This window comes from Panthera onca, chromosome E2 (assembly GCF_046562875.1).
Source record: "Panthera onca isolate mPanOnc1 chromosome E2, mPanOnc1 haplotype 2, whole genome shotgun sequence".
In the NCBI taxonomy this organism is placed as follows: domain Eukaryota; kingdom Metazoa; phylum Chordata; class Mammalia; order Carnivora; family Felidae; genus Panthera; species Panthera onca.
Window position 1 is genome coordinate 13780171 of NC_138353.1, and position 18003 is coordinate 13798173.

At 47.7% G+C, this 18003-nt stretch overlaps 1 protein-coding gene and 1 long non-coding RNA gene across 4 annotated transcripts in view; one reads left to right on the top strand and one right to left on the bottom strand.

Moving 5' to 3' along the window:
• LOC144614546 (uncharacterized) overlaps positions 1-7965 on the bottom strand; it is a 45397-nt gene extending 37432 nt beyond the window's left edge. Inside the window, exons 1-2 of one of the 3 annotated variants that reach the window (XR_013552349.2) lie at positions 7730-7965; positions 1545-1611 (exon numbers count right to left, since the gene is read on the bottom strand). This is a non-coding gene — a long non-coding RNA (uncharacterized LOC144614546). The remainder of the gene's footprint in view (positions 1-1544; positions 1612-7729) is intronic. The other 2 variants (XR_013552348.2, XR_013552350.2) reach the window with 2 other exon arrangements.
• A 2854-nt stretch (positions 7966-10819) lies between these two features.
• LOC132677913 (cytochrome P450 2A13) lies at positions 10820-17034 on the top strand. The gene is made up of 9 exons (XM_078438410.2): positions 10820-11021; positions 11299-11461; positions 12214-12363; positions 12607-12767; positions 13905-14081; positions 14474-14615; positions 15068-15255; positions 15898-16039; positions 16581-17034. The coding sequence occupies exons 1-9, from the start codon at positions 10842-10844 to the stop codon at positions 16760-16762; spliced, it is 1485 nt and encodes a 494-aa protein (XP_078294536.2). The 5' UTR covers positions 10820-10841; the 3' UTR covers positions 16763-17034.
• Positions 17035-18003: the final 969 nt, after the last annotated feature.

The window sequence follows — 18003 nt, forward strand, 5'->3', positions numbered from 1 at the left end:
ATCTGCTGTGATGGATGGCAAAAGCTTGCTCCTCACCAAGAATTTCAGAATAGGGAATTTTCCAAAAACTGGAAGGGATTTTGAGATGGGGCGAGCCAGAAACAACAAACGTCATTCTTATATACACAATATGTCCATTGGGTCTTCTGGGAAGCAGAGGATGGGTAAGCATTTCACAGAGGGGTAATGCCTGTGAATGATTAGAGAGAGAAGGAACAGAATGGGTCAGGAAGGTCTTCAAATCCAGGTGTTGATGTGACACCTGCAAATGAAAAAAGAATGTATGAAAAAAATTGGGCAGGAAGAGACCCAGATCTCCACACAAAACTGACAGAGTCTCATTCCATCAAAAAAAGTACATCAAGGGGCACTTGAGTGGCTCAATCAGTTAAGCACTACAGTGTAGAGCCTGCTTGGGATTCTCTATCTTCTCTCTCTCTCTCTCTCTCTCTCTCTCTCTCTCTCTCTCTCTCAAAAATAAATAAGTAAACTAAAAAAACAAACAAACAGACACATTCCTATCCTCAGTCCCGCACACGGTTGGGATCTGCTGACACTAAGGTGACCAGGATAGAGTCAGTCACAGACCACATGGCTCATAGTCCAGCACATTAATTACTGGTATCAAGGAAGACCAGTAATATATGGGTTTCATCTAACAAAGACCAGAACCAGAGTTATATAACAGAAAGATGATAGACACAGAAGGAAAAGCTAGGCATTAGGGGAATATGGACTTCATTTTCCTTTTCTTGAACGGGTTGCTGATGAGCTGGCTGCTATCAGAGTCTAGTTCTGCCCTTGGGCAGTTAGATGGGTCATCAATAAAAGCAAATGAATTCTTTATGGATTGTCCAGAAGCTCTTGAGACTTTAACTCTGCAGTGTGTGAAAAGCCCTCTCTATCCATATCCGTCATTGTCCTTAACACCTTCATGTTTGGTTTTTATCATTTCTTTACCAGAATTTCCCACACTGCTCCCTCATGAGACACATATATTGTCATTCTTTTCAAAATTTGCCAATTTAATGATCAAGTAAAGGCAACATGCTATGAGTTTAGGTTTTTGTTTCTTTGATTAGTAATGAGACAGGACTTTTGTGTGTTCATCCCTGCATTTCTATTTTTCTGAGTTATCAGTTTCTATCTCTGACCCATGTACCTACTCTATATTCAGAATTTGGGTTTTGGGTAAAGAGATTTTCATGATGCATTTTCCCTTGAATTCAGATTTCTTAAATAATTTATTACTTATGAAGTCAAATTCTTTCTATTTTTGTGATTTGTCTAATTATCTCTAGTTTTAGAAACATCTTCTCATTGGAGCACCTGGGTGACTCAGTCAGTTAAGTGCTTGACTCTTGATTTCAGCTCAGGTCATGATCTTGCGACATCGGGCTCTGTGCACTGATCGTGGAACCTGCTTGGGATTCTCTCTATCCCTCTCCTTCTCTGCCCTTCCTCTGCTCTCTCTCTCTCTCTCTCAAAAAATAAATAAACTAATAAAAATTTTTCAAAAAAAGAAACATCTTCTCTGTACATACCTTTCGACCCAACAATTATACTTCAGAAAAGCATGCAGAGATGGAAACACAGGGATGTTTATTTCAACTGTGTTTAGAAAGACAAAAATAAGATAAATAATCCACATGTGCATTGTCTAGCAGAGCAGCATGCATTGGTTATCAATCCCAAGAGAGCAGAACCACCATGCACTGGTTACCAATCCCAGGAGAGGACACCAACTACGTGGAGGGTAGGAAAAATCATCACCATGACAACCACCAGAAATAGAAATCCAAACACTTTTGCCCACCGCATCTTGGTATCAGAGTTGCCAAGGAAAATACAGCATAGTCAAGTACTGGATGGAACAATGATGAATTGACATTGAGAAGAGATGGCAAGATCAGCTTTAATAGTGCCTATTCCTCCTCCATGGTCTTTTCTAGCAGTGATACAGGGCAATTCAGCTCTAGTGCACCTCTCTTTTGCCACATGGAAGGACCTTGTCCCCATCCCATGGGAACAGACATAGCACTGGCATTAGTCACGTGCTATATGATACACATGCTTAAGCAGAACAAAGGGGTACTCACTGAGCTTAAACATGGAAAGATAGGGTGGCTCAGTCAGTTAAACGTCCGACTTCGGCTCAGGTCATGATCTTGTAGTTCGTGAGTTTGAGCCCCACGTCAGGCTCTGTGCTGACAGCTCAGAGCCTGGAGCCTGCTTCAGATTCTGTGTCTCCCTCTCTCTGCCCCTCCCCTGCCTGCACTCTGTCTCTCTCTGTCTCTCAAAAATAAATAAACATTAAAAAAATTGTTTTTTTTTTCATTTTAAACTTCCAGTGTTTCTCTCTAGCCCCTGACATCTTTCTGCCCATCTCCTTGGGATTAGCAGAAAAAGCCATAATGTAGAGAGGGATAAAATGTTGACCTTATGGGGCACCTGGGTAACTCAGTCAATTAATTGTCTCACTCTTGATTTCAGCTCAGGTCATGATCTCACGATTCATGAGATTGAGCCCTGAGTTGGGCTCTGTGCTGACAGCATGGAGCCTGCTTGGGATTCTCTCTCTCCCTCACTCTCTGCCCCTCCCCCACTTGCACATGCTCTCTCTCTTTCTCTCTCTCTTTCAAAGTAAATAAATAAACTTTAAAAAATGTTGACCTTGCTAATTCTGAAATTACAGGAAGTGCAAACTACTTTGTGTGCATTTCCCGAAGATTTTAAAATCCCCTCTCTCTGACTTACCTTAACAGCAAGGCTGACTCAGAGTTGAAATCTGGTCAGAAATTGTGGAAATTCTCAAATGCAGGCCAACTCTGAAAGGTGTCCCAAAAGACCAAACTCCTTAAAAGAGCCCAAAGCCATGCTCTCAAAACCGAGTGTGAACTTCATGTAAGGATTAAAGTGTATGTATCACTAGCTATTGAAGCTGTATGTGAACTGATTTCACTCAAACCAGCCTGTTGTTGTTCCTCTTACTATTTCCAACGCCTGCCTGGTAGACTACCATATGGTCTAGTGATTAAAAGATGGAGCCCTTTGAACAGGCAGACTTGATTCCTTAGCTCTGCAACTTCTGAGTTGGTGATCTCAGCTTCTTCACTTGAAAGCTGTAAAGAATAACATAACCAGGGGCACCCGGGTGGCTCAGTCAGTTAAGCATCTGACTTCAGCTCAGGTCATGATCTCACAGCTTGTGAGTTCAAGCCCTACATCGGGCTCTATGCTGACAACTCAGAGCCTGGAGCCTGCTTTGGATTCTGTCTCCCTCTCTCTCTGCCCCTCCCCTGCTCATGCTCTGTGTGTGTGTGTCTCAAAAATAAATAAACATTAAAAAATTAAAAAAAGAATAACATACCGTATCTCACAGAGCTGTTGCTAAAATCTCACTTAGCATAGTTCTCGCATGGCATTTGATAACCATTAGCTATAATAATAAATACGGCCATTATTATTATCTGCTGGCTTGTTATAACACCATTTATTTCCTTCCTGCTTCCATGACCCTTTCCCCAAATGGGTTTCTGAGCAGAATGTCTTTGACCTAAATTCCTGGACACATTTAAAATGTAACCACACAGGGTCAGAGGCTGGACCGTTTGCTTGACTGCTATATCCTCAACCACTGAAACAGCGCTTGGCACATGGTGTCCTATTAATATTTGCTTCATACATAAACTGCTTGTCCAAATTTTCTGTCCATTTCCCAATCTTATTCAAAACAGGCTCTCCTCTCAAGAGCACAGCTTTCCCTAACACTTTCTCCAATGAAGGTGACACATTTGACCACCTCTGATGAGTCTCACAGTCAGAAGGTAGGTCAATACCTCTTGCTTCTCAAAACCACAGACATCTTTGAACATGGACATAATAGGTGCTTCTAAATCTCCTCAGATAAATTCCAGCATTATGAACATGCCAGGCTCAATCTCCATCAATTGCCTTTTCTCTTGAGTATGATCATATATTCCTGTATCTTTCTATGCCCATATATTTTGGATTTTATCATTGGATATGACAAGTAATATACTATAAAGACTCTGGATTCTCTAATGTTCTACTGAAGAATATTAATCTCTTTCATTTTGTTTCAGAGAGCAGTTAACTTGACTGAACTCAAATGCACAGCTCTGAAATCTCTTTTAAGTTCTTTTAACCTCACCTGCCACCTCGGGGAGTTTCCGAGCACCTAAGCACTTCAACAAACAGTCAGACATGTGGGCAGAGTTTTTACAGATTTGGGGCTCCCCAACTCCAGCTCTCACCTTTTGGAGACCCTGTCACTGCTGCCACCAGGCTCTGTAGTCACTCTGCATTCTGTCCTCTAATCCTTCAACTCAGAAAACTTAACAAAGCTTCTGCCTGGGTTCCAGCCATCCTCAAGGCACTGTCCCCACCTGCCTCAGGCCAAAAGCTTTAATCACTGGAAATTCCTTTCTTTTGACCCCATTCAGTATCTGCCTGCTTTGATCCACTCTCCAGTGATGTCAGGGAATCATTTGTTGTGGTTGTTGTTGTTGTTGTTGTTGCTGTTGCTGCTGCTGTTTTTAACATTTTATTTGGAGTTAATGGCTGTTATTTTCAGGATGCTTGATCCAGTAGGAGCTACTCAACCATGACCAGAGTCAGAAACTCCCCACAGCACCTCTAGAGTATAGCCCTCCACCCTCTTAGGAAAACCCTTCCCTTTTTTTGAATCTGTCTCCTTTGGCCCTGTCTTCTCTCAAACTTTCTCCCTCTCTCTCCTCCAAGAGCAGCCCTGCTCCTGCCAGAAGGCATGAGAGTGGCCTTTGGCAAGAGCTGTCCCAGCAACCAGACAGAAAGCACCTTGACTTTCTCCTTCTCCTTGGCCTTCCCTTGATGCCGTTTCAGCCACACTCCCGCAGCCCACCCTGATCCTGGCCACCGTCTAAAACCTGAACACAAACACTTCAGTCTCTGATCAAACACCTGGTTCTACTCATTCTCCCCTTCACTGTGTGACACTGGTTACCCAGCCTTTGGTTAATGTCCCAAAGAAGCAAACACAGCTGAAGGTCAAGCCTCCCTCCTATTGAAAGACCGGTTTTACTTTTATTTCCTTTTGAACATTTGAAATCTTTTCTTTTAGGCTTACAAGGAAGTTTTCAAACCACAGGATTATCAGCAACAGTTTGCTGATGTCTCATAAAGAAAAAAGGCGGGGCTTGGCAGCCCAGAGTGGGGTTAAGAGCATGAAATCTAGAGTCAACACAAGGCCAGGCCCAGGCTCTACCCTGATCAGCCATGGAGCCCAAAACAACTCATTTCCACTTCTTTGGGCCTTACTTAACTCATCTGCAAACTGGGCATGATAAACCCAACCTCACAGGCTTGCAGTGAGAACTTGAATAAGATGCCCATAAAGAGCTTCACAGGGTAAGATCATAGGCTATGGAATGCTATCATTGTCAGCAGTACTAGCATTTAGATTTAAACCAAGAAGTGGCACTTGGGTGTCTCAGTCGGTTAAGCATCCAGCTTCAGCTCAGCTCATGATCTCTTGGTTCATGAGTTCAAGCCCGGCGTCAGGCTCTGGGCTAACAGTTTGGAGCCTGGAGTTTGCTTCGGATTCTGTCTCCCTCTCTCTCTGCACCACCCCCCATGCTCTGTCTCTCTCTCTCTCCCTCAAAAAATAAACATTAAAAAAAGAACATTAAAAAATAAATTTAAACCAAGAAGGCTTACCTAAGATTTTCACTTGGAAATGTTTTGAAACTAGTGAGAGGTGGTTCATTTCTCACCTCTGTGAATGTAGTAAATTGTACTAACTGCTATGAACTGTTTTCATTAAAAGGGTTAATTTTTTAAATAAGTATTATCTTGATTTATTTAATTACATATATGCATATACATATATACATATACATATATACACATACATATAAATTTATATATATGTATAAATGTATATATACATATAAACTTTACACCCAGTGTGGGGCTTGAAATCACAACCCCAAGATCAAGAGCCATACGCTCTACTGACTGAAAGAGCCAAGGGGCCCCTTTACTTCAATTAAACAAACAATCTCCTTTGGGAGAGGGTCATAGATTTCAGGCACACTTGTGACCGTGAGCCAGGTTTTCTGGAGTTTGGGTCAGGCTGGGGGTAGAGGGCAGAAAGTTGATTGATGAGGATGGCAGAGGGAGCAGGGGGTGTAGCGGTCACAGACGTCTGCTCTGTCCCACCATCTCACATGGCCAAGCCTGGCTTGTGAGGCTCTCTCTGCCCTGCCCTCCTCTCCTCCCCCACCTGTGAGCTCATCCTGCAAGACCCAGTTCAAACGACACCGCCTCTAGGAAGCACTCCCAATCCTCAACCCCAAGTAGTAAATTATCACAAATAACTGTTAATGAATACTAATGGGATCATTGAAGATTTTGGTTTATCCGGATCTGCTCTCTCACCAGTCTAAGAAATCCCTAGAAGCAGGGATTGTGCCCAGTTCCCCAACATGTCTCCTGCCTCAAACCTGCTCCTGATCTGTGTCCCCAAACCAATGCATGACACTCCCCCCTACCCCCACACTGGGCTCTACCCCCACCTCACCCCACACAACCACCACATAACCAAGGAAGAATTCGTTTGTCCTTCCATATCTTTCTCCAGCCCATGCCTCCCCCCCATGCTCATGGCCCTGTCCTCTGTCACCTGGAGCCTATAGAAGCTACTTCTATGTCTCTCCATCTGTAGTCTCAGCTTCTCCAAAAACCTGAACAATCCCTCTGAAACACAAATTTAACCATCTTCTTCCCCTGCCTACACCCCTCCTGGGGCTCCCCATCATCTTAGGACACGGTCCAGCTCCCCACCAAGTCCCATAAGGTCCAGCAGGTCTGACCCCTGCTGATGGCTACAGCCTCATCAGTGCGCAGGGCCCCAGATCCTTCCACCCTAACAGCACCCGACCATGCTCCACTGCCTTGGCACTTGGATTCCTCTGCCCACAATTCTCCCTCTCTACTCTCCCTATCCTGCCCTGAAAAATCCCTACTTTGCCCTCAGGTGACTCAGCCTGAGTTGACAAGGTTGAAACAGGTACCACTTCTGGGCCCCTACAGACACCTGTGCCACCCAATCCTGCCCTGACCCCTCTGTCTGTCTCCCCCAACCTTGCCCTGACTCCTCTGTCTCCCCCATCCCCACCATGACTCCTCTGTCTGTGACTTCTCACCCCAGCCCTGTGTGTTCTGAGCTTCACTGACTTGTAGTTGCTCTGTCTCCCTTGTGGCATGACAGTTCCATGAGGGTGGGGCACAGTCTGTCTTGGTCACCTTAGTGTCCTCAGCATCCCTCAGCACAGGCGTCATGGAGTGGTGGGTTGACTGAGCACTGGTTGGATGACTGTCTGGAAATTTTTTAATATGTTTTTAAAATGTTTATTCATTTTTGAGAGAGAGAGAGAGAGAGAGAGAGAGAGAGAATGAGTGGGGGAGGGGCAGAGAGAGGGGGAGACACAGAATGGGAAGCAGGCTCCAGGCTCTGAGCTGTCAGCACAGAGTCCGACATGAGGCTGGAACCCACGAACAGCGAGAACATGAACTGAGACCAAGTCGGACACTTAACCGACTGAGCCACGCAAGCACCCCTGGATGACTGTCTTAAAAGTGTTGAATGGCTCAGGAGCCTGGGGGAGACTATGGGAGAGAATTTTCTGAGTGGATATTTTAGTTCATGCAATAGGAGTTGACCCACCTCAGAATGCTCTCAGGACACATGCGTCCGATGCAGGCTTTTTCCGCTGAGTGTAACCCTTGAAAACTGAGCGAGGCAATACCCTGAAAAATAAGGGAATCAGCTGGTGTTTAGAGAAGGGAGACAGAGCCGGGTCAGCATTGTTTGAATGCAAACACAGACAGGCACAAGCAGATCTCAGACAAGTGCACACAGCGTGACCCACGTGCCTACACACTGTGCCCGAATACACACACACGTGTCCATCCACATGCCCATACCCAGTCACCAGTAGTACATGCACATACACCATTAACACACAGTCAGACATGAGGGTGCACACACAGACATATGTGTAGACATCCCTTAACAGGCATACCCCAAAGCATGTACTCAGTTACCCATAGACAGACAAGGGCTGGTGTGCATTCACACTGGTCTGCACACTGGTCTGCACACACATCCAAGGTCAATGTCCTATTATCAGCCCCAGGGGGGAAGGCTCAGCTGTGCCAAGGAAGGAAAGGCAGGCAGGTTCCCACAAGGCTTTCTCTCCCTTCCTCTTTTCCCAAAGAAGAAGTATTCAGAACTTTAGACCAGATAAGATCAAATCCAGAAGGGGATTTAGAGAACCCCTTACTCATGTCCTTCATTCTGTGGAGTAATCGGAACAGCTACCATTCGTTGGCACTCACTGCCATGTACTTCACACGCATGAACCCATGACTCCTCTGAAAATAGGCTAAGAGGTGGGTCCTGTTATTGGCCCCATGAGACTCAGAGAGGTGAGGTGACCTGTTCAAGGTCCCACAACAAAGAAGGGACAAGGGATTCCAATCCATGCCTTAACCATGCTCTTAACTGCTGTGCTATTGCCTAGAAAGGGAAACTGAGTCTCAGCAAGGGAAAGGGATTTTCCTGGGTGCACCACTACCTCACTGTGGAAGGTGATACTGGGACCCCTGCTCACTGGCGTGGCACACTCCTGCCTCTAGGGGAGAAGGCATGTGATGACAGATGCTGGCCTCACTCCGAGTTCCAGGGTGACCAACAAGGTCAATCTCACTTGACCTCTCTCTCCTGATGTACTTCTGCCTGTCATGCACCTGATTCTCTCCCCTGCTCATGACAGGCCGTCTGAACACTCAGTGCCCTAACTGGTGCCAACCTCATTCTGAAACAAACTCTCAAAATTCTACCTCCCTCCTTGCCAAGAAAAAGTGGGAAAGTGGCAGGGGGTGGGGGGCAGGCTTGCAGTCCGGCCAGGTAGAGACTGGTGGTTGGGATTGGGGGACTCATACTTGCCAGGCTTCTGCTAATCTCTTTCCCTCCTGTGCTCCCTTTAGAGCCAACAAACAACATTCCTCTTTCTGCTTTGTTCTCTGCCCCTTGTTCCCTCCCTCATAGGACTCTGGCTCAGGGGCCTAGAGCAACATACCAGTACTGAGAGTGCCAACCTCATGCACCTGCACTCCTCTAAGGTTAGGGCTAGCATCTGAGCAGGGGGTCCAGCTATCAGATGTTGCCTTGTGCTCATCGGGGCCCCTCTCAGGCCCACTGAAGACCAGTCCAGCACCCACATGGTGCTCATGTCAGAGTCTGCTGGGACCAACCCCAGAGCTGCATGATGCCACCCTGAAGCCACCCCGATGGCCACCTGGGCCTGCTCTCAGACCCTCCTGGCACCAGACATGGCTCTGTTAACGATCTCCTGATATCAAGTTCAGGGCCAACCTGTTTTCAATCCTAGCGTCTAGGATTGAAAACAGAGCCTGCCACTGTATCTCTGTGTCCAACACTGATGCTAGTCTCCACGCCACCCATTGCTAGACTTGGTCTCCACTTGGCCTTCAGGGTGGGCTAGGCCAGTCAATGGAGGAAGGAATGGACAGGGTTCAAATCCCAGTTGCCTACCTGCCACCTGTGTGACTTCCAGCAGGTGGCTGTAGGGAGGCTTGTTCTTCTGAAGAGCAAAATGAAGATGCTATGATGGAACCCCACTGCCAGAAGGATTCCATGAGATCACAGTTTGCACACTGCCTCTTCATAGTTAGTGCTCACCAAAGGGGAGCACCCTCTTGTTAAGGAAGAAGGTCACCGAGGACAGGATAGCAGGGCCACCATCTGTCCTCACAACCACTTTCAGCATCCAGGGCCCGGCTCTCTCCTAAACCAACATGGAAATGATGAACTTAGTAAGCTCCCCCAGGGACCTGGGTAGGGCCAGTGCGGCTTTCTGTAAATCACACCCTTTGAGACAGCTGGGCTTTTTGGCACCGTATTGGTGGATGTCATTACTATTTTCAAGTTCTGCCCAGTCTCTCTGCCACTGAGACTATGAGTTAGTCTCTTTTTTGTTGTTGTTGTTAAGAAAAAATTTTAAATGTTTATTTATTTTTGAGACAGAGATAGAAGGAGACAGATGCAAGGGGGAAGACCATGAGTTTCTCTTCTTTCCTAAGGAAAGTTCCACTTGAATGTGGCTCTGGACTTCTACCCCTTTCCCAACCACAAACAGGCCATGACACTGATCCTGACCTTTCTCTGAGGTCCCAGTGAGGATTCTGGGTACCCGAGGTGACACTGTGTCCAAAACAAAGGCAGGTCAAAGTTTGGGTCAAGTGCTTATTCCCTGATCGTGCTGGATTCCCATATACTTCTCCCAGGAACCCTCATCACAGCCAGGGGTCCTCCCTTGCCCCAATACCCTCAAATTGAGTCCCTGGAATCTCATCCTCAAACCTAGATATTGGATTCTTCACTCTGGAGACCTCAAAACGTACATGTTGGGGTCTGTTCTCACTCTGAGATCCTAAATCCAAAGCTCAGGGGGCTCCCCATGCAAATATTATAAACTCTTCAGTTCTGGAATCTATGTCTCACCAAGTCTGCAGCCCTGGGGTGGACTCCCTTGAGGCGTGACACATTCTGTCTTGGGGCCCTCTCCCTGTTAATCTCCTTGGGGTCCCCTTCTCCTGCCTTGCTGGCTGTGTCTCAAGTTCTGTGGTGAGCCCAGGAGGGTGTAGCTGGAGGTGAAATGGCACAATTACATAATTAGAATCAAAGTCCGCCCTTTTTGTTCAAGTGGTATAAAGGCAAACCACCCCAGTGATCTGTCACTCCCACTGCCATCATGCTGGCCTCAGGGCTCCTTCTGGTGGCTTTGCTCACCTGCCTGACAATAATGGTCTTGATGTCTGCCTGGAGGCAGAGGAAGCTCTGGGGGAAGCTCCCTCCAGGACCCACCCCATTGCCCTTCATCGGGAATTACCTGCAGCTGAACACACAGCAAATGTACAACTCTCTCATGAAGGTACCTTGAGGCAGGGGTGGTGGAAGGGGGTGGGGCTGGGGGCCTGCCTAATTGAGCTGGGGCATTGTGGCAGGGGGCGGGCAAGGTTGGATGGGAGTCTTAGGAAAGTGGAATTGTAAAGATGGGGCAGCAGGGTCCTAGGCAGGAAAGAGTAGATCCTGGGATACCTGCCCCTTGAGTGCCAGAACCTGGGGGAAATGCATGCAATGGGTGAGGTCTGGGCACAGGGCCAGTTCCCAGTGGGGCCGCTCCCTCTAAGCACTCTCACTTTGGTTAGATCAGCGAGCGCTATGGCCCCGTGTTCACGGTCCACCTGGGGCCGCGGCGCATTGTGGTGCTGTGTGGACACGAGGCCGTGAAGGAGGCGCTGGTGGACCAGGCTGAGGAATTCGGCGGGCGAGGAGAGCAGGCCACCTTCGACTGGCTCTTCAAAGGCTATGGTGAGGGGCTCGGGATGGGGGCATGTGGTCAGGAACACTTGATGGCCTCAGTTTCCCCACTGTTCTCTTGACTCACCCTCCCACCCAAGGCTGAGGCCGAGTTCTCCCCCTGCTCCCCTCTGTCCCTGTCCCTGCTTATTGTCCCTTCTCCCTGGTCTTCTCTAACTTGACCCTGAGTGCCTGCGTCTCTATGTCCCCTGCTTCTTGGCCCCATGTCCCTGTTCTCTCTCAGATATGCCTCTTCTTTCTGTGTGTCTTTGAGGAGCTCTTGGGATTTCTGCCTCAGAACTGTGGTCAGTCCACCTCCACGTCCTTGTCTTTTTCTCCCTCTAAGCTTCTGTGCTTCCCCTCCCTTCATCCTCCCTCTACTCTTTTCCTCTTCTGTGTGAGAATCTCACTCTGTTTCTGCTTCACACCCATGCCTCTGTCTCTGGAAACAGTCTTTCCTCTCTCCCGACCTTCTTTGTTCTCTCTCCCTATTTTCTTCTTTCCCCAGCTCAGTGTTAGGATCCTTCAGGATTTTTATTGCCACCTCTCAGATATCCACAGATGTCACCTCCCTCTGGCCCTCCCTTACTTCTTTCTCTGTCTTTATGTCTGTCCAAATTTCTGTTTCTCTGGGCATCTGACTTGCCTCTCTCCTTCCGACTCTTTTCTTCCAACTAGGTCGCCTTCTCTTTCAGTATGTCTCTGACTTTGAGTTGAATCTCTCTCTGTCTCCCACGGTTGACCCCCTTCCCCCCCCCCCCCAGGTGTGGCGTTCAGCAATGGCGAACGAGCCAAGCAGCTCCGGCGCTTCTCCATCACCACGCTGCGGGACTTTGGTGTGGGCAAGCGCGGCATCGAGGAGCGCATCCAGGAGGAAGTGGGCTTCCTCATCGAGGCCCTCCGGGACACGCATGGTGAGCCAGGAGGGAATGAGGGAGAAGGAGCAGGAGCATTCACGTGGATATGTGCGCTTTCTGGTCCTGGAAGGGGACTGACTGGACTGGGGGAAGGAGTCCAGGCTCCTGGCTCTAGGGCCTTGTGCTGGGAGCTTGTCTCATCACCCTGGTGCTTTCCTCCAATTCTTGGACTGGTGTCAGACTGCCTAGTGGATGCTCCCCCAGATACCTGTTTCTCCTCAACCCCATCCCCTTCCCTAGGCGCCTTTATTGATCCCACCTTCTTCCTGAGCCGGACAGTGTCCAATGTTATCAGCTCCATTGTCTTTGGGGACCGCTTTGACTATGAGAACAAAGAGTTCCTGTCACTGCTGCGTATGATGCTGGGAAGCTTCCAGTTCACAGCTACATCTATGGGCCAGGTAACCCATCCCAGTCTGTCTCTACAACACCCTACTACAACCCTCCAATTGCTTCCTCACATGGAGACAGGTACCCCAAACTCCCTTCCTCTCCCAGATAGGGTTCCGTCAAAACCACTCGTGGACAATGGAACAGCTACACCAGAATACCCCATTTCCAAGGACACCTGGATATCTCAACAGATGTTTCTCCCACCAAAAAACCCAAAACCCAAACCAAACATACAAAAAACAGCCTGCAGGCATGATAGCTGTTATAAGCCCAGCCTTCCTCCTTGGCATGTGCCCCCACCCTACCTATCTTAATATCTAGAACTGGCTCCCTGTCAAGACATTCCATCTTTTCATCTTAATACCTTAACACCTGAACAAGTGACCACCTCCGTCCATGTCCTGAATACATGAACACCTGGTGCTATAAAATACAGTCTGCCAAAATCATTTGAGTATTACACAGGTGTCCCAAACCAGCCTACTGGGCTACCTAGATAAGTACTTCTTCAGAGCCCACTGAAATATCTGAACATCTGGACAGATACGCCAACCAAGAAGGCCTCTAAACATGTAAACATCTGGATAGATGGTTCCCCAAACACCCAAATTATGTTCCTCAATGTAGCTCACTCAAACACTTACAGCAGTGCTCCCCTCCAGCCCAGTGTGAATATTTGAAACACATGAACAGGTATTTCCCCCACCTCAACACTTGCATACCTGCCACACTTTAATACCTCAATACCTGTATAGAAATCACTATTCCATAGCCTCTAAATATCTGGATAGTTGTCTCCAACTGAGCCTACTTGATATCTAGAGACCTAAACAGGTACCTACCTCCCCTTCATATCAGTCAGAAATAAATAGGTAAACACCTGGACAGGAGTTTCCCAATGCAACCTCACCTGAATATCTGGATGTGTCCCAAACCATCTCACCAACATGCTGAGATAGGGGTTCTCACACTTAACTCATGTGAAAACTTAGATATCTCCTCCCATCAGCCCCATATAAATCCTTAACATCTGGATGGGGACCTTTAATTCAGTGCTTTCCTTGCCATGAGAAAGGTCCCACTCCTATCAAGACCTGCCTGCTGAGAGCTGTCCTTCCTGTCCTTTCTTCTCTCCCCATCCTCAGCTCTATGAGATGTTTTATTCAGTGATGAAATACCTGCCAGGACCACAGCAACAGGCATTTAAGGATCTGAAAGGTCTGGAGGACTTCATAGCCAAGAAGGTGGAGCAGAACCAACGCACGCTAGATCCCAACTCCCCGCGGGACTTCATCGACTCCTTCCTCATCCGCATGCAGGAGGTACACCCCAAACATCCTCACAATCCCAAGTATAATAACTATGGCTGCTCCCTCTACTGAGCCCCTGCCCATGGGCAGGACCTGTGTGTGCCAACCATAATAGCGAACAATTCGGTACCATGCACTCACTGACTCTATTCCTCTCCTTCTCAATATCCCCACCATAAAAAAGTGTTCTTGAAGAGTAAAGGACAGATAGGCAGGTGGGTAAGGAGTGTGGGAAGGGCATTTTGGGCAGAGCCAGCAGCCTGAACAAAGAGCTCGTAGAACCAAGTCCCTCCTCCCACCTCTGGTCTGGATCTAAGAGAGAGGGGTCCAAAGAGAAAGACCCCAGAAGGGCCCTGAGAGCCCTGAGGGGAGTGGGCTTGGCCTGAAGCCCTCTCTCCCTATAGGAGCAGAACAACCCCGACACAGAGTTCTACTTGAAGAACCTGGTGCTGACCACACTGAACCTCTTCTTTGCGGGCACTGAGACAGTCAGCACGACCCTGCGGTATGGCTTCCTGCTGCTCATGAAGCACCCAGATGTGGAGGGTAAGGCTGCAGGGTGGGGGGCAACAAAGTGGCAGCCACAGGCCCTCAAACTTCCTCTGAGCCCACTGCAACATCCCCACCTTCCCCAGATCCCTGAAGCCTCAGACATACCCTGTTATCCGGAGACTAGGTGATATTCTGCTGATGAGCACCAGCCAAGTTTCACTAGGTGTTCAAGTATTGAAAATATCTGAACGGATTGGTAAATAGCTTCCATGCTGGGTCAAATGTATATCCACTGCCTGCTCTCCAAACCATTCCCCAAACTCCTCCCTTATGCCTACTCATGATTCTGGCACGACCGGGTGAACAGGATGCTGCACCAACAATGCGAATGGCCAACATCTGTTTTGAATGGTCTAAGTCCATGGCACACATGGATGTACCTATTTGGACTATCATCACTGCCCCGAGACCCCAGATACTTAAATACTTTCCCCCTCCTCCCACAGCCAAAATCCATGAGGAGATTGACCAGGTGATTGGCAAGAACCGGCAGCCCAAGTTTGAGGACAGGGCCAAGATGCCCTACACAGAGGCGGTGATCCATGAGATCCAAAGATTTGGAGACATGATCCCCATAGGAGTGGCCCGCAGAGTCACCAAGGACACCAAGTTTCGGGAGTTCTTCCTCCCCAAGGTATCTTCTTGTCCCACCTTGGGGGACCTCCAACCTGCTCCCTGTGACCCAGCAACCTATTCTCTTAGAAGCTTCCCAGCCCCTGTCCCATTGCTTCAATCAAACACTGTTCCAATCACCATGTCCCTTCATTCCCCTCAGAGATTCCTGAATCCTGTGTCTCCCCCAGAGCTCTTTTCATAGGGAATATGAACCTCATACCCCCAAACTTCCTCTCTCAAGAGACATGAACTTCATGTCTAGACCTCCTCCCTCAAGGACATGGATCTCATGTCCCCCAAACATCCTGCCTAGAGAAACACAAACCTGATGTCTCTCAATCCCAGTCCCAGAGAGCATGAACCCCCATGTCCTCTCAACCTCCTGCCTTGAGAGACATGAACTGTGGTCCCCCACACCTTCTGTCCTAAGAGACACAGAACCCGTGCTCCTCAAACTTCCCTTCTCAGGAGACATGAACCCCCATGTCTGCCAAGCTTCCTGGCTCAGAGACCTGAGTCTCATGTCCCCAGGGGACCCACGCTCCCCCGCCTCCCATTTCTTATCACTCAGGGCACCTGCATTGTCCCTCCAACCTCCATGTGCTTTCAGCACACCCTGCCCCCACTCCACCTTATCAAATACCCCTCTCCTCCTCACCAGGGCACTGAAGTGTTCCCTATGCTGGGCTCTGTGCTGAGAGACCCCAAGTTCTTTTCCCACCCCCGAGACTTCCACCCCCAGCACTTCCTGGATGAGAAGGGCCAGTTTAAGAAGAGTGATGCTTTTGTGCCCTTCTCCATCGGTAAGAGACCCCGGTCTGCTTGCTGCTAAGCCACTGCTCCCACCAACCGGGCCTCCTTCATCCCACATCCCGTCTCTAAGCTGTAGCCTGGGGTCTGTCTCCAGCTTGAAAGTCCCTCTAAGATCTACTCTAGAGCCAACCAGCTGCAAACCCCATGACTACCAAGTACCTGTGTCCAGGCAACTGGAAAGGGATGATTGTATCCATTTCACAGATGGGGAAAATCAAAGTCCTTAGTGAGTCAGATATTTGTCCAAAGTCATTTAGATTCTTGAGATTCCTTGGGAGGAGATGAGAGCCCGGCAGCCATATCTGAGTGTGTGCTTGGAAGGAAGGGGCACCTAAATTTCCCATTGCTACAGCTTGGGATAGCTCACCCCTATCCCATGTACAAGAGAAACTGATGCTCAGAGAGGGTTAGAGATGTCTCTGAAAGTTTCTCAGTCCCTGCTCTCTGGGAGAATGCAGTTGGTGGTGGGTAGTGGAGAAGGGAGCAGTGAGAGTAGGCCTCACCTCCAGCCCTCCCATTCTGTCTCTTCAGGAAAGCGGTACTGTTTCGGAGAAGGTCTGGCTAGAATGGAGCTCTTTCTCTTCCTCACCACCATCTTGCAGAACTTCTGCCTCAAGTCCCCTCAGCTGCCCCAAGACATTGACGTGTCCCCCAAACTTGTGGGCTTTGCCACTATCCCACGAAATTACGCCATGAGCTTCCAGCCCCGCTGAGCAAGGGCTGTGCTGGGGAACGCGGGGAGGGCTGCGGGAGGAGTGGGAGGGGCAGAGGCGGGGCTATCAGGAAGGCGGGTTTGTGGAGGGCGGAGCTAGCAAGAGGGCGGTGACTTAGGGAAATCTGAGGGGCAAGGTGACAGGAGAGGAAGAGGAAAGGAATGGACTCTGTTCACCTTGCTAGAGATAGATGCTTCAGAGGTGGGATAAGAGGAAGGGAAACCTTACACTATACTGTTAATAATAATAATAATAATAACACTTATTATTTGTTGAATCTCTGTATCAGTTCTGGGCTAAAAACGTTATGCACTTACTGCACTTAATTCTCACAAATCTATGTGACAGGGCACAGTACACATGCCCATTTTAGAAAGCTTAACTGATTCCCAAGGGAGCTACAAGGACAAATCCTTTTAATAAGTTTAGAAATGGCACTAAACATACAAAAGTCTTTTCCTGTTTTTTTTCTATATACTTTAGGAAATCAAAATTAAAAGCACAATAACTCTTGTAGTCACTGAAATAAATGAAATACTTAAGTAGAATCTGACAATACATGCACAGAGCCTGTATGGTGAAAGCTGCAAAATACCAATAAAAATAATCAAATATATATATATATATATATATATATATATATATATATATATATATGTTTATTTATTTATTTTGAGAGAGAGAGAGAGCGTGTGCAAGTGGGGGAGGAGCAGAGAGGCAGAGAGGGGGAGAGAGAATCCCAAGCAGAATCCCACACACCGCGAGACCATGACCTGAGCTGAAGTCTGTCTCTTCAGGTGTCCGCCACTCAGGTGTCCCAGAAATCAGATATTTTTTAAATAAGGAGAGACATACCATGTTCATGGATTGGAAGATCAGTACAGTAAAGCCAACTCTCCCCAAATTGATGTATAGGCTTAACACATTACTATGGAAATGACAGCAAGATTTTTTTTTGAATGGATTTAGATATTTATTTGAAAATTTATATGGAAAGGAAAAGGAAGAGCTAAAACAATTTTAAAGAAGGAAAAAGAGTGAAAAATCACATTTTCCTATTTATTCCCTTGGGATTCAGCAAAAACTCTGCTTAGAGATAAGTTTGTAGCCTTACATTTTCATATTGGAGAGGAAGGAAGTCTACAAAATTAATGTGCTAAGTATCCATTTTTAAAAGTTAGAAAAAGGGGTGCCTGGGTAGCTCAGTCAGTTAGGCGTCTCACTTTGGCTCAGGTCATGAT

What these genes read in the sequence shown, in the direction of transcription:
- LOC132677913 (XM_078438410.2), top strand. Translation starts at nt 10,842, where the DNA reads ATGCTGGCCTCAGGGCTCCTTCTGGTGGCTTTGCTCACCTGCCTGACA. An exon ending in TCCTCATCCGCATGCAGGAG is followed by an intron (nt 14,082 to 14,473) that starts GTACACCCCAAA and finishes CTCTCCCTATAG; the next exon opens with GAGCAGAACAACCCCGACAC. An exon ending in TTTTGTGCCCTTCTCCATCG is followed by an intron (nt 16,040 to 16,580) that starts GTAAGAGACCCC and finishes CTGTCTCTTCAG; the next exon opens with GAAAGCGGTACTGTTTCGGA.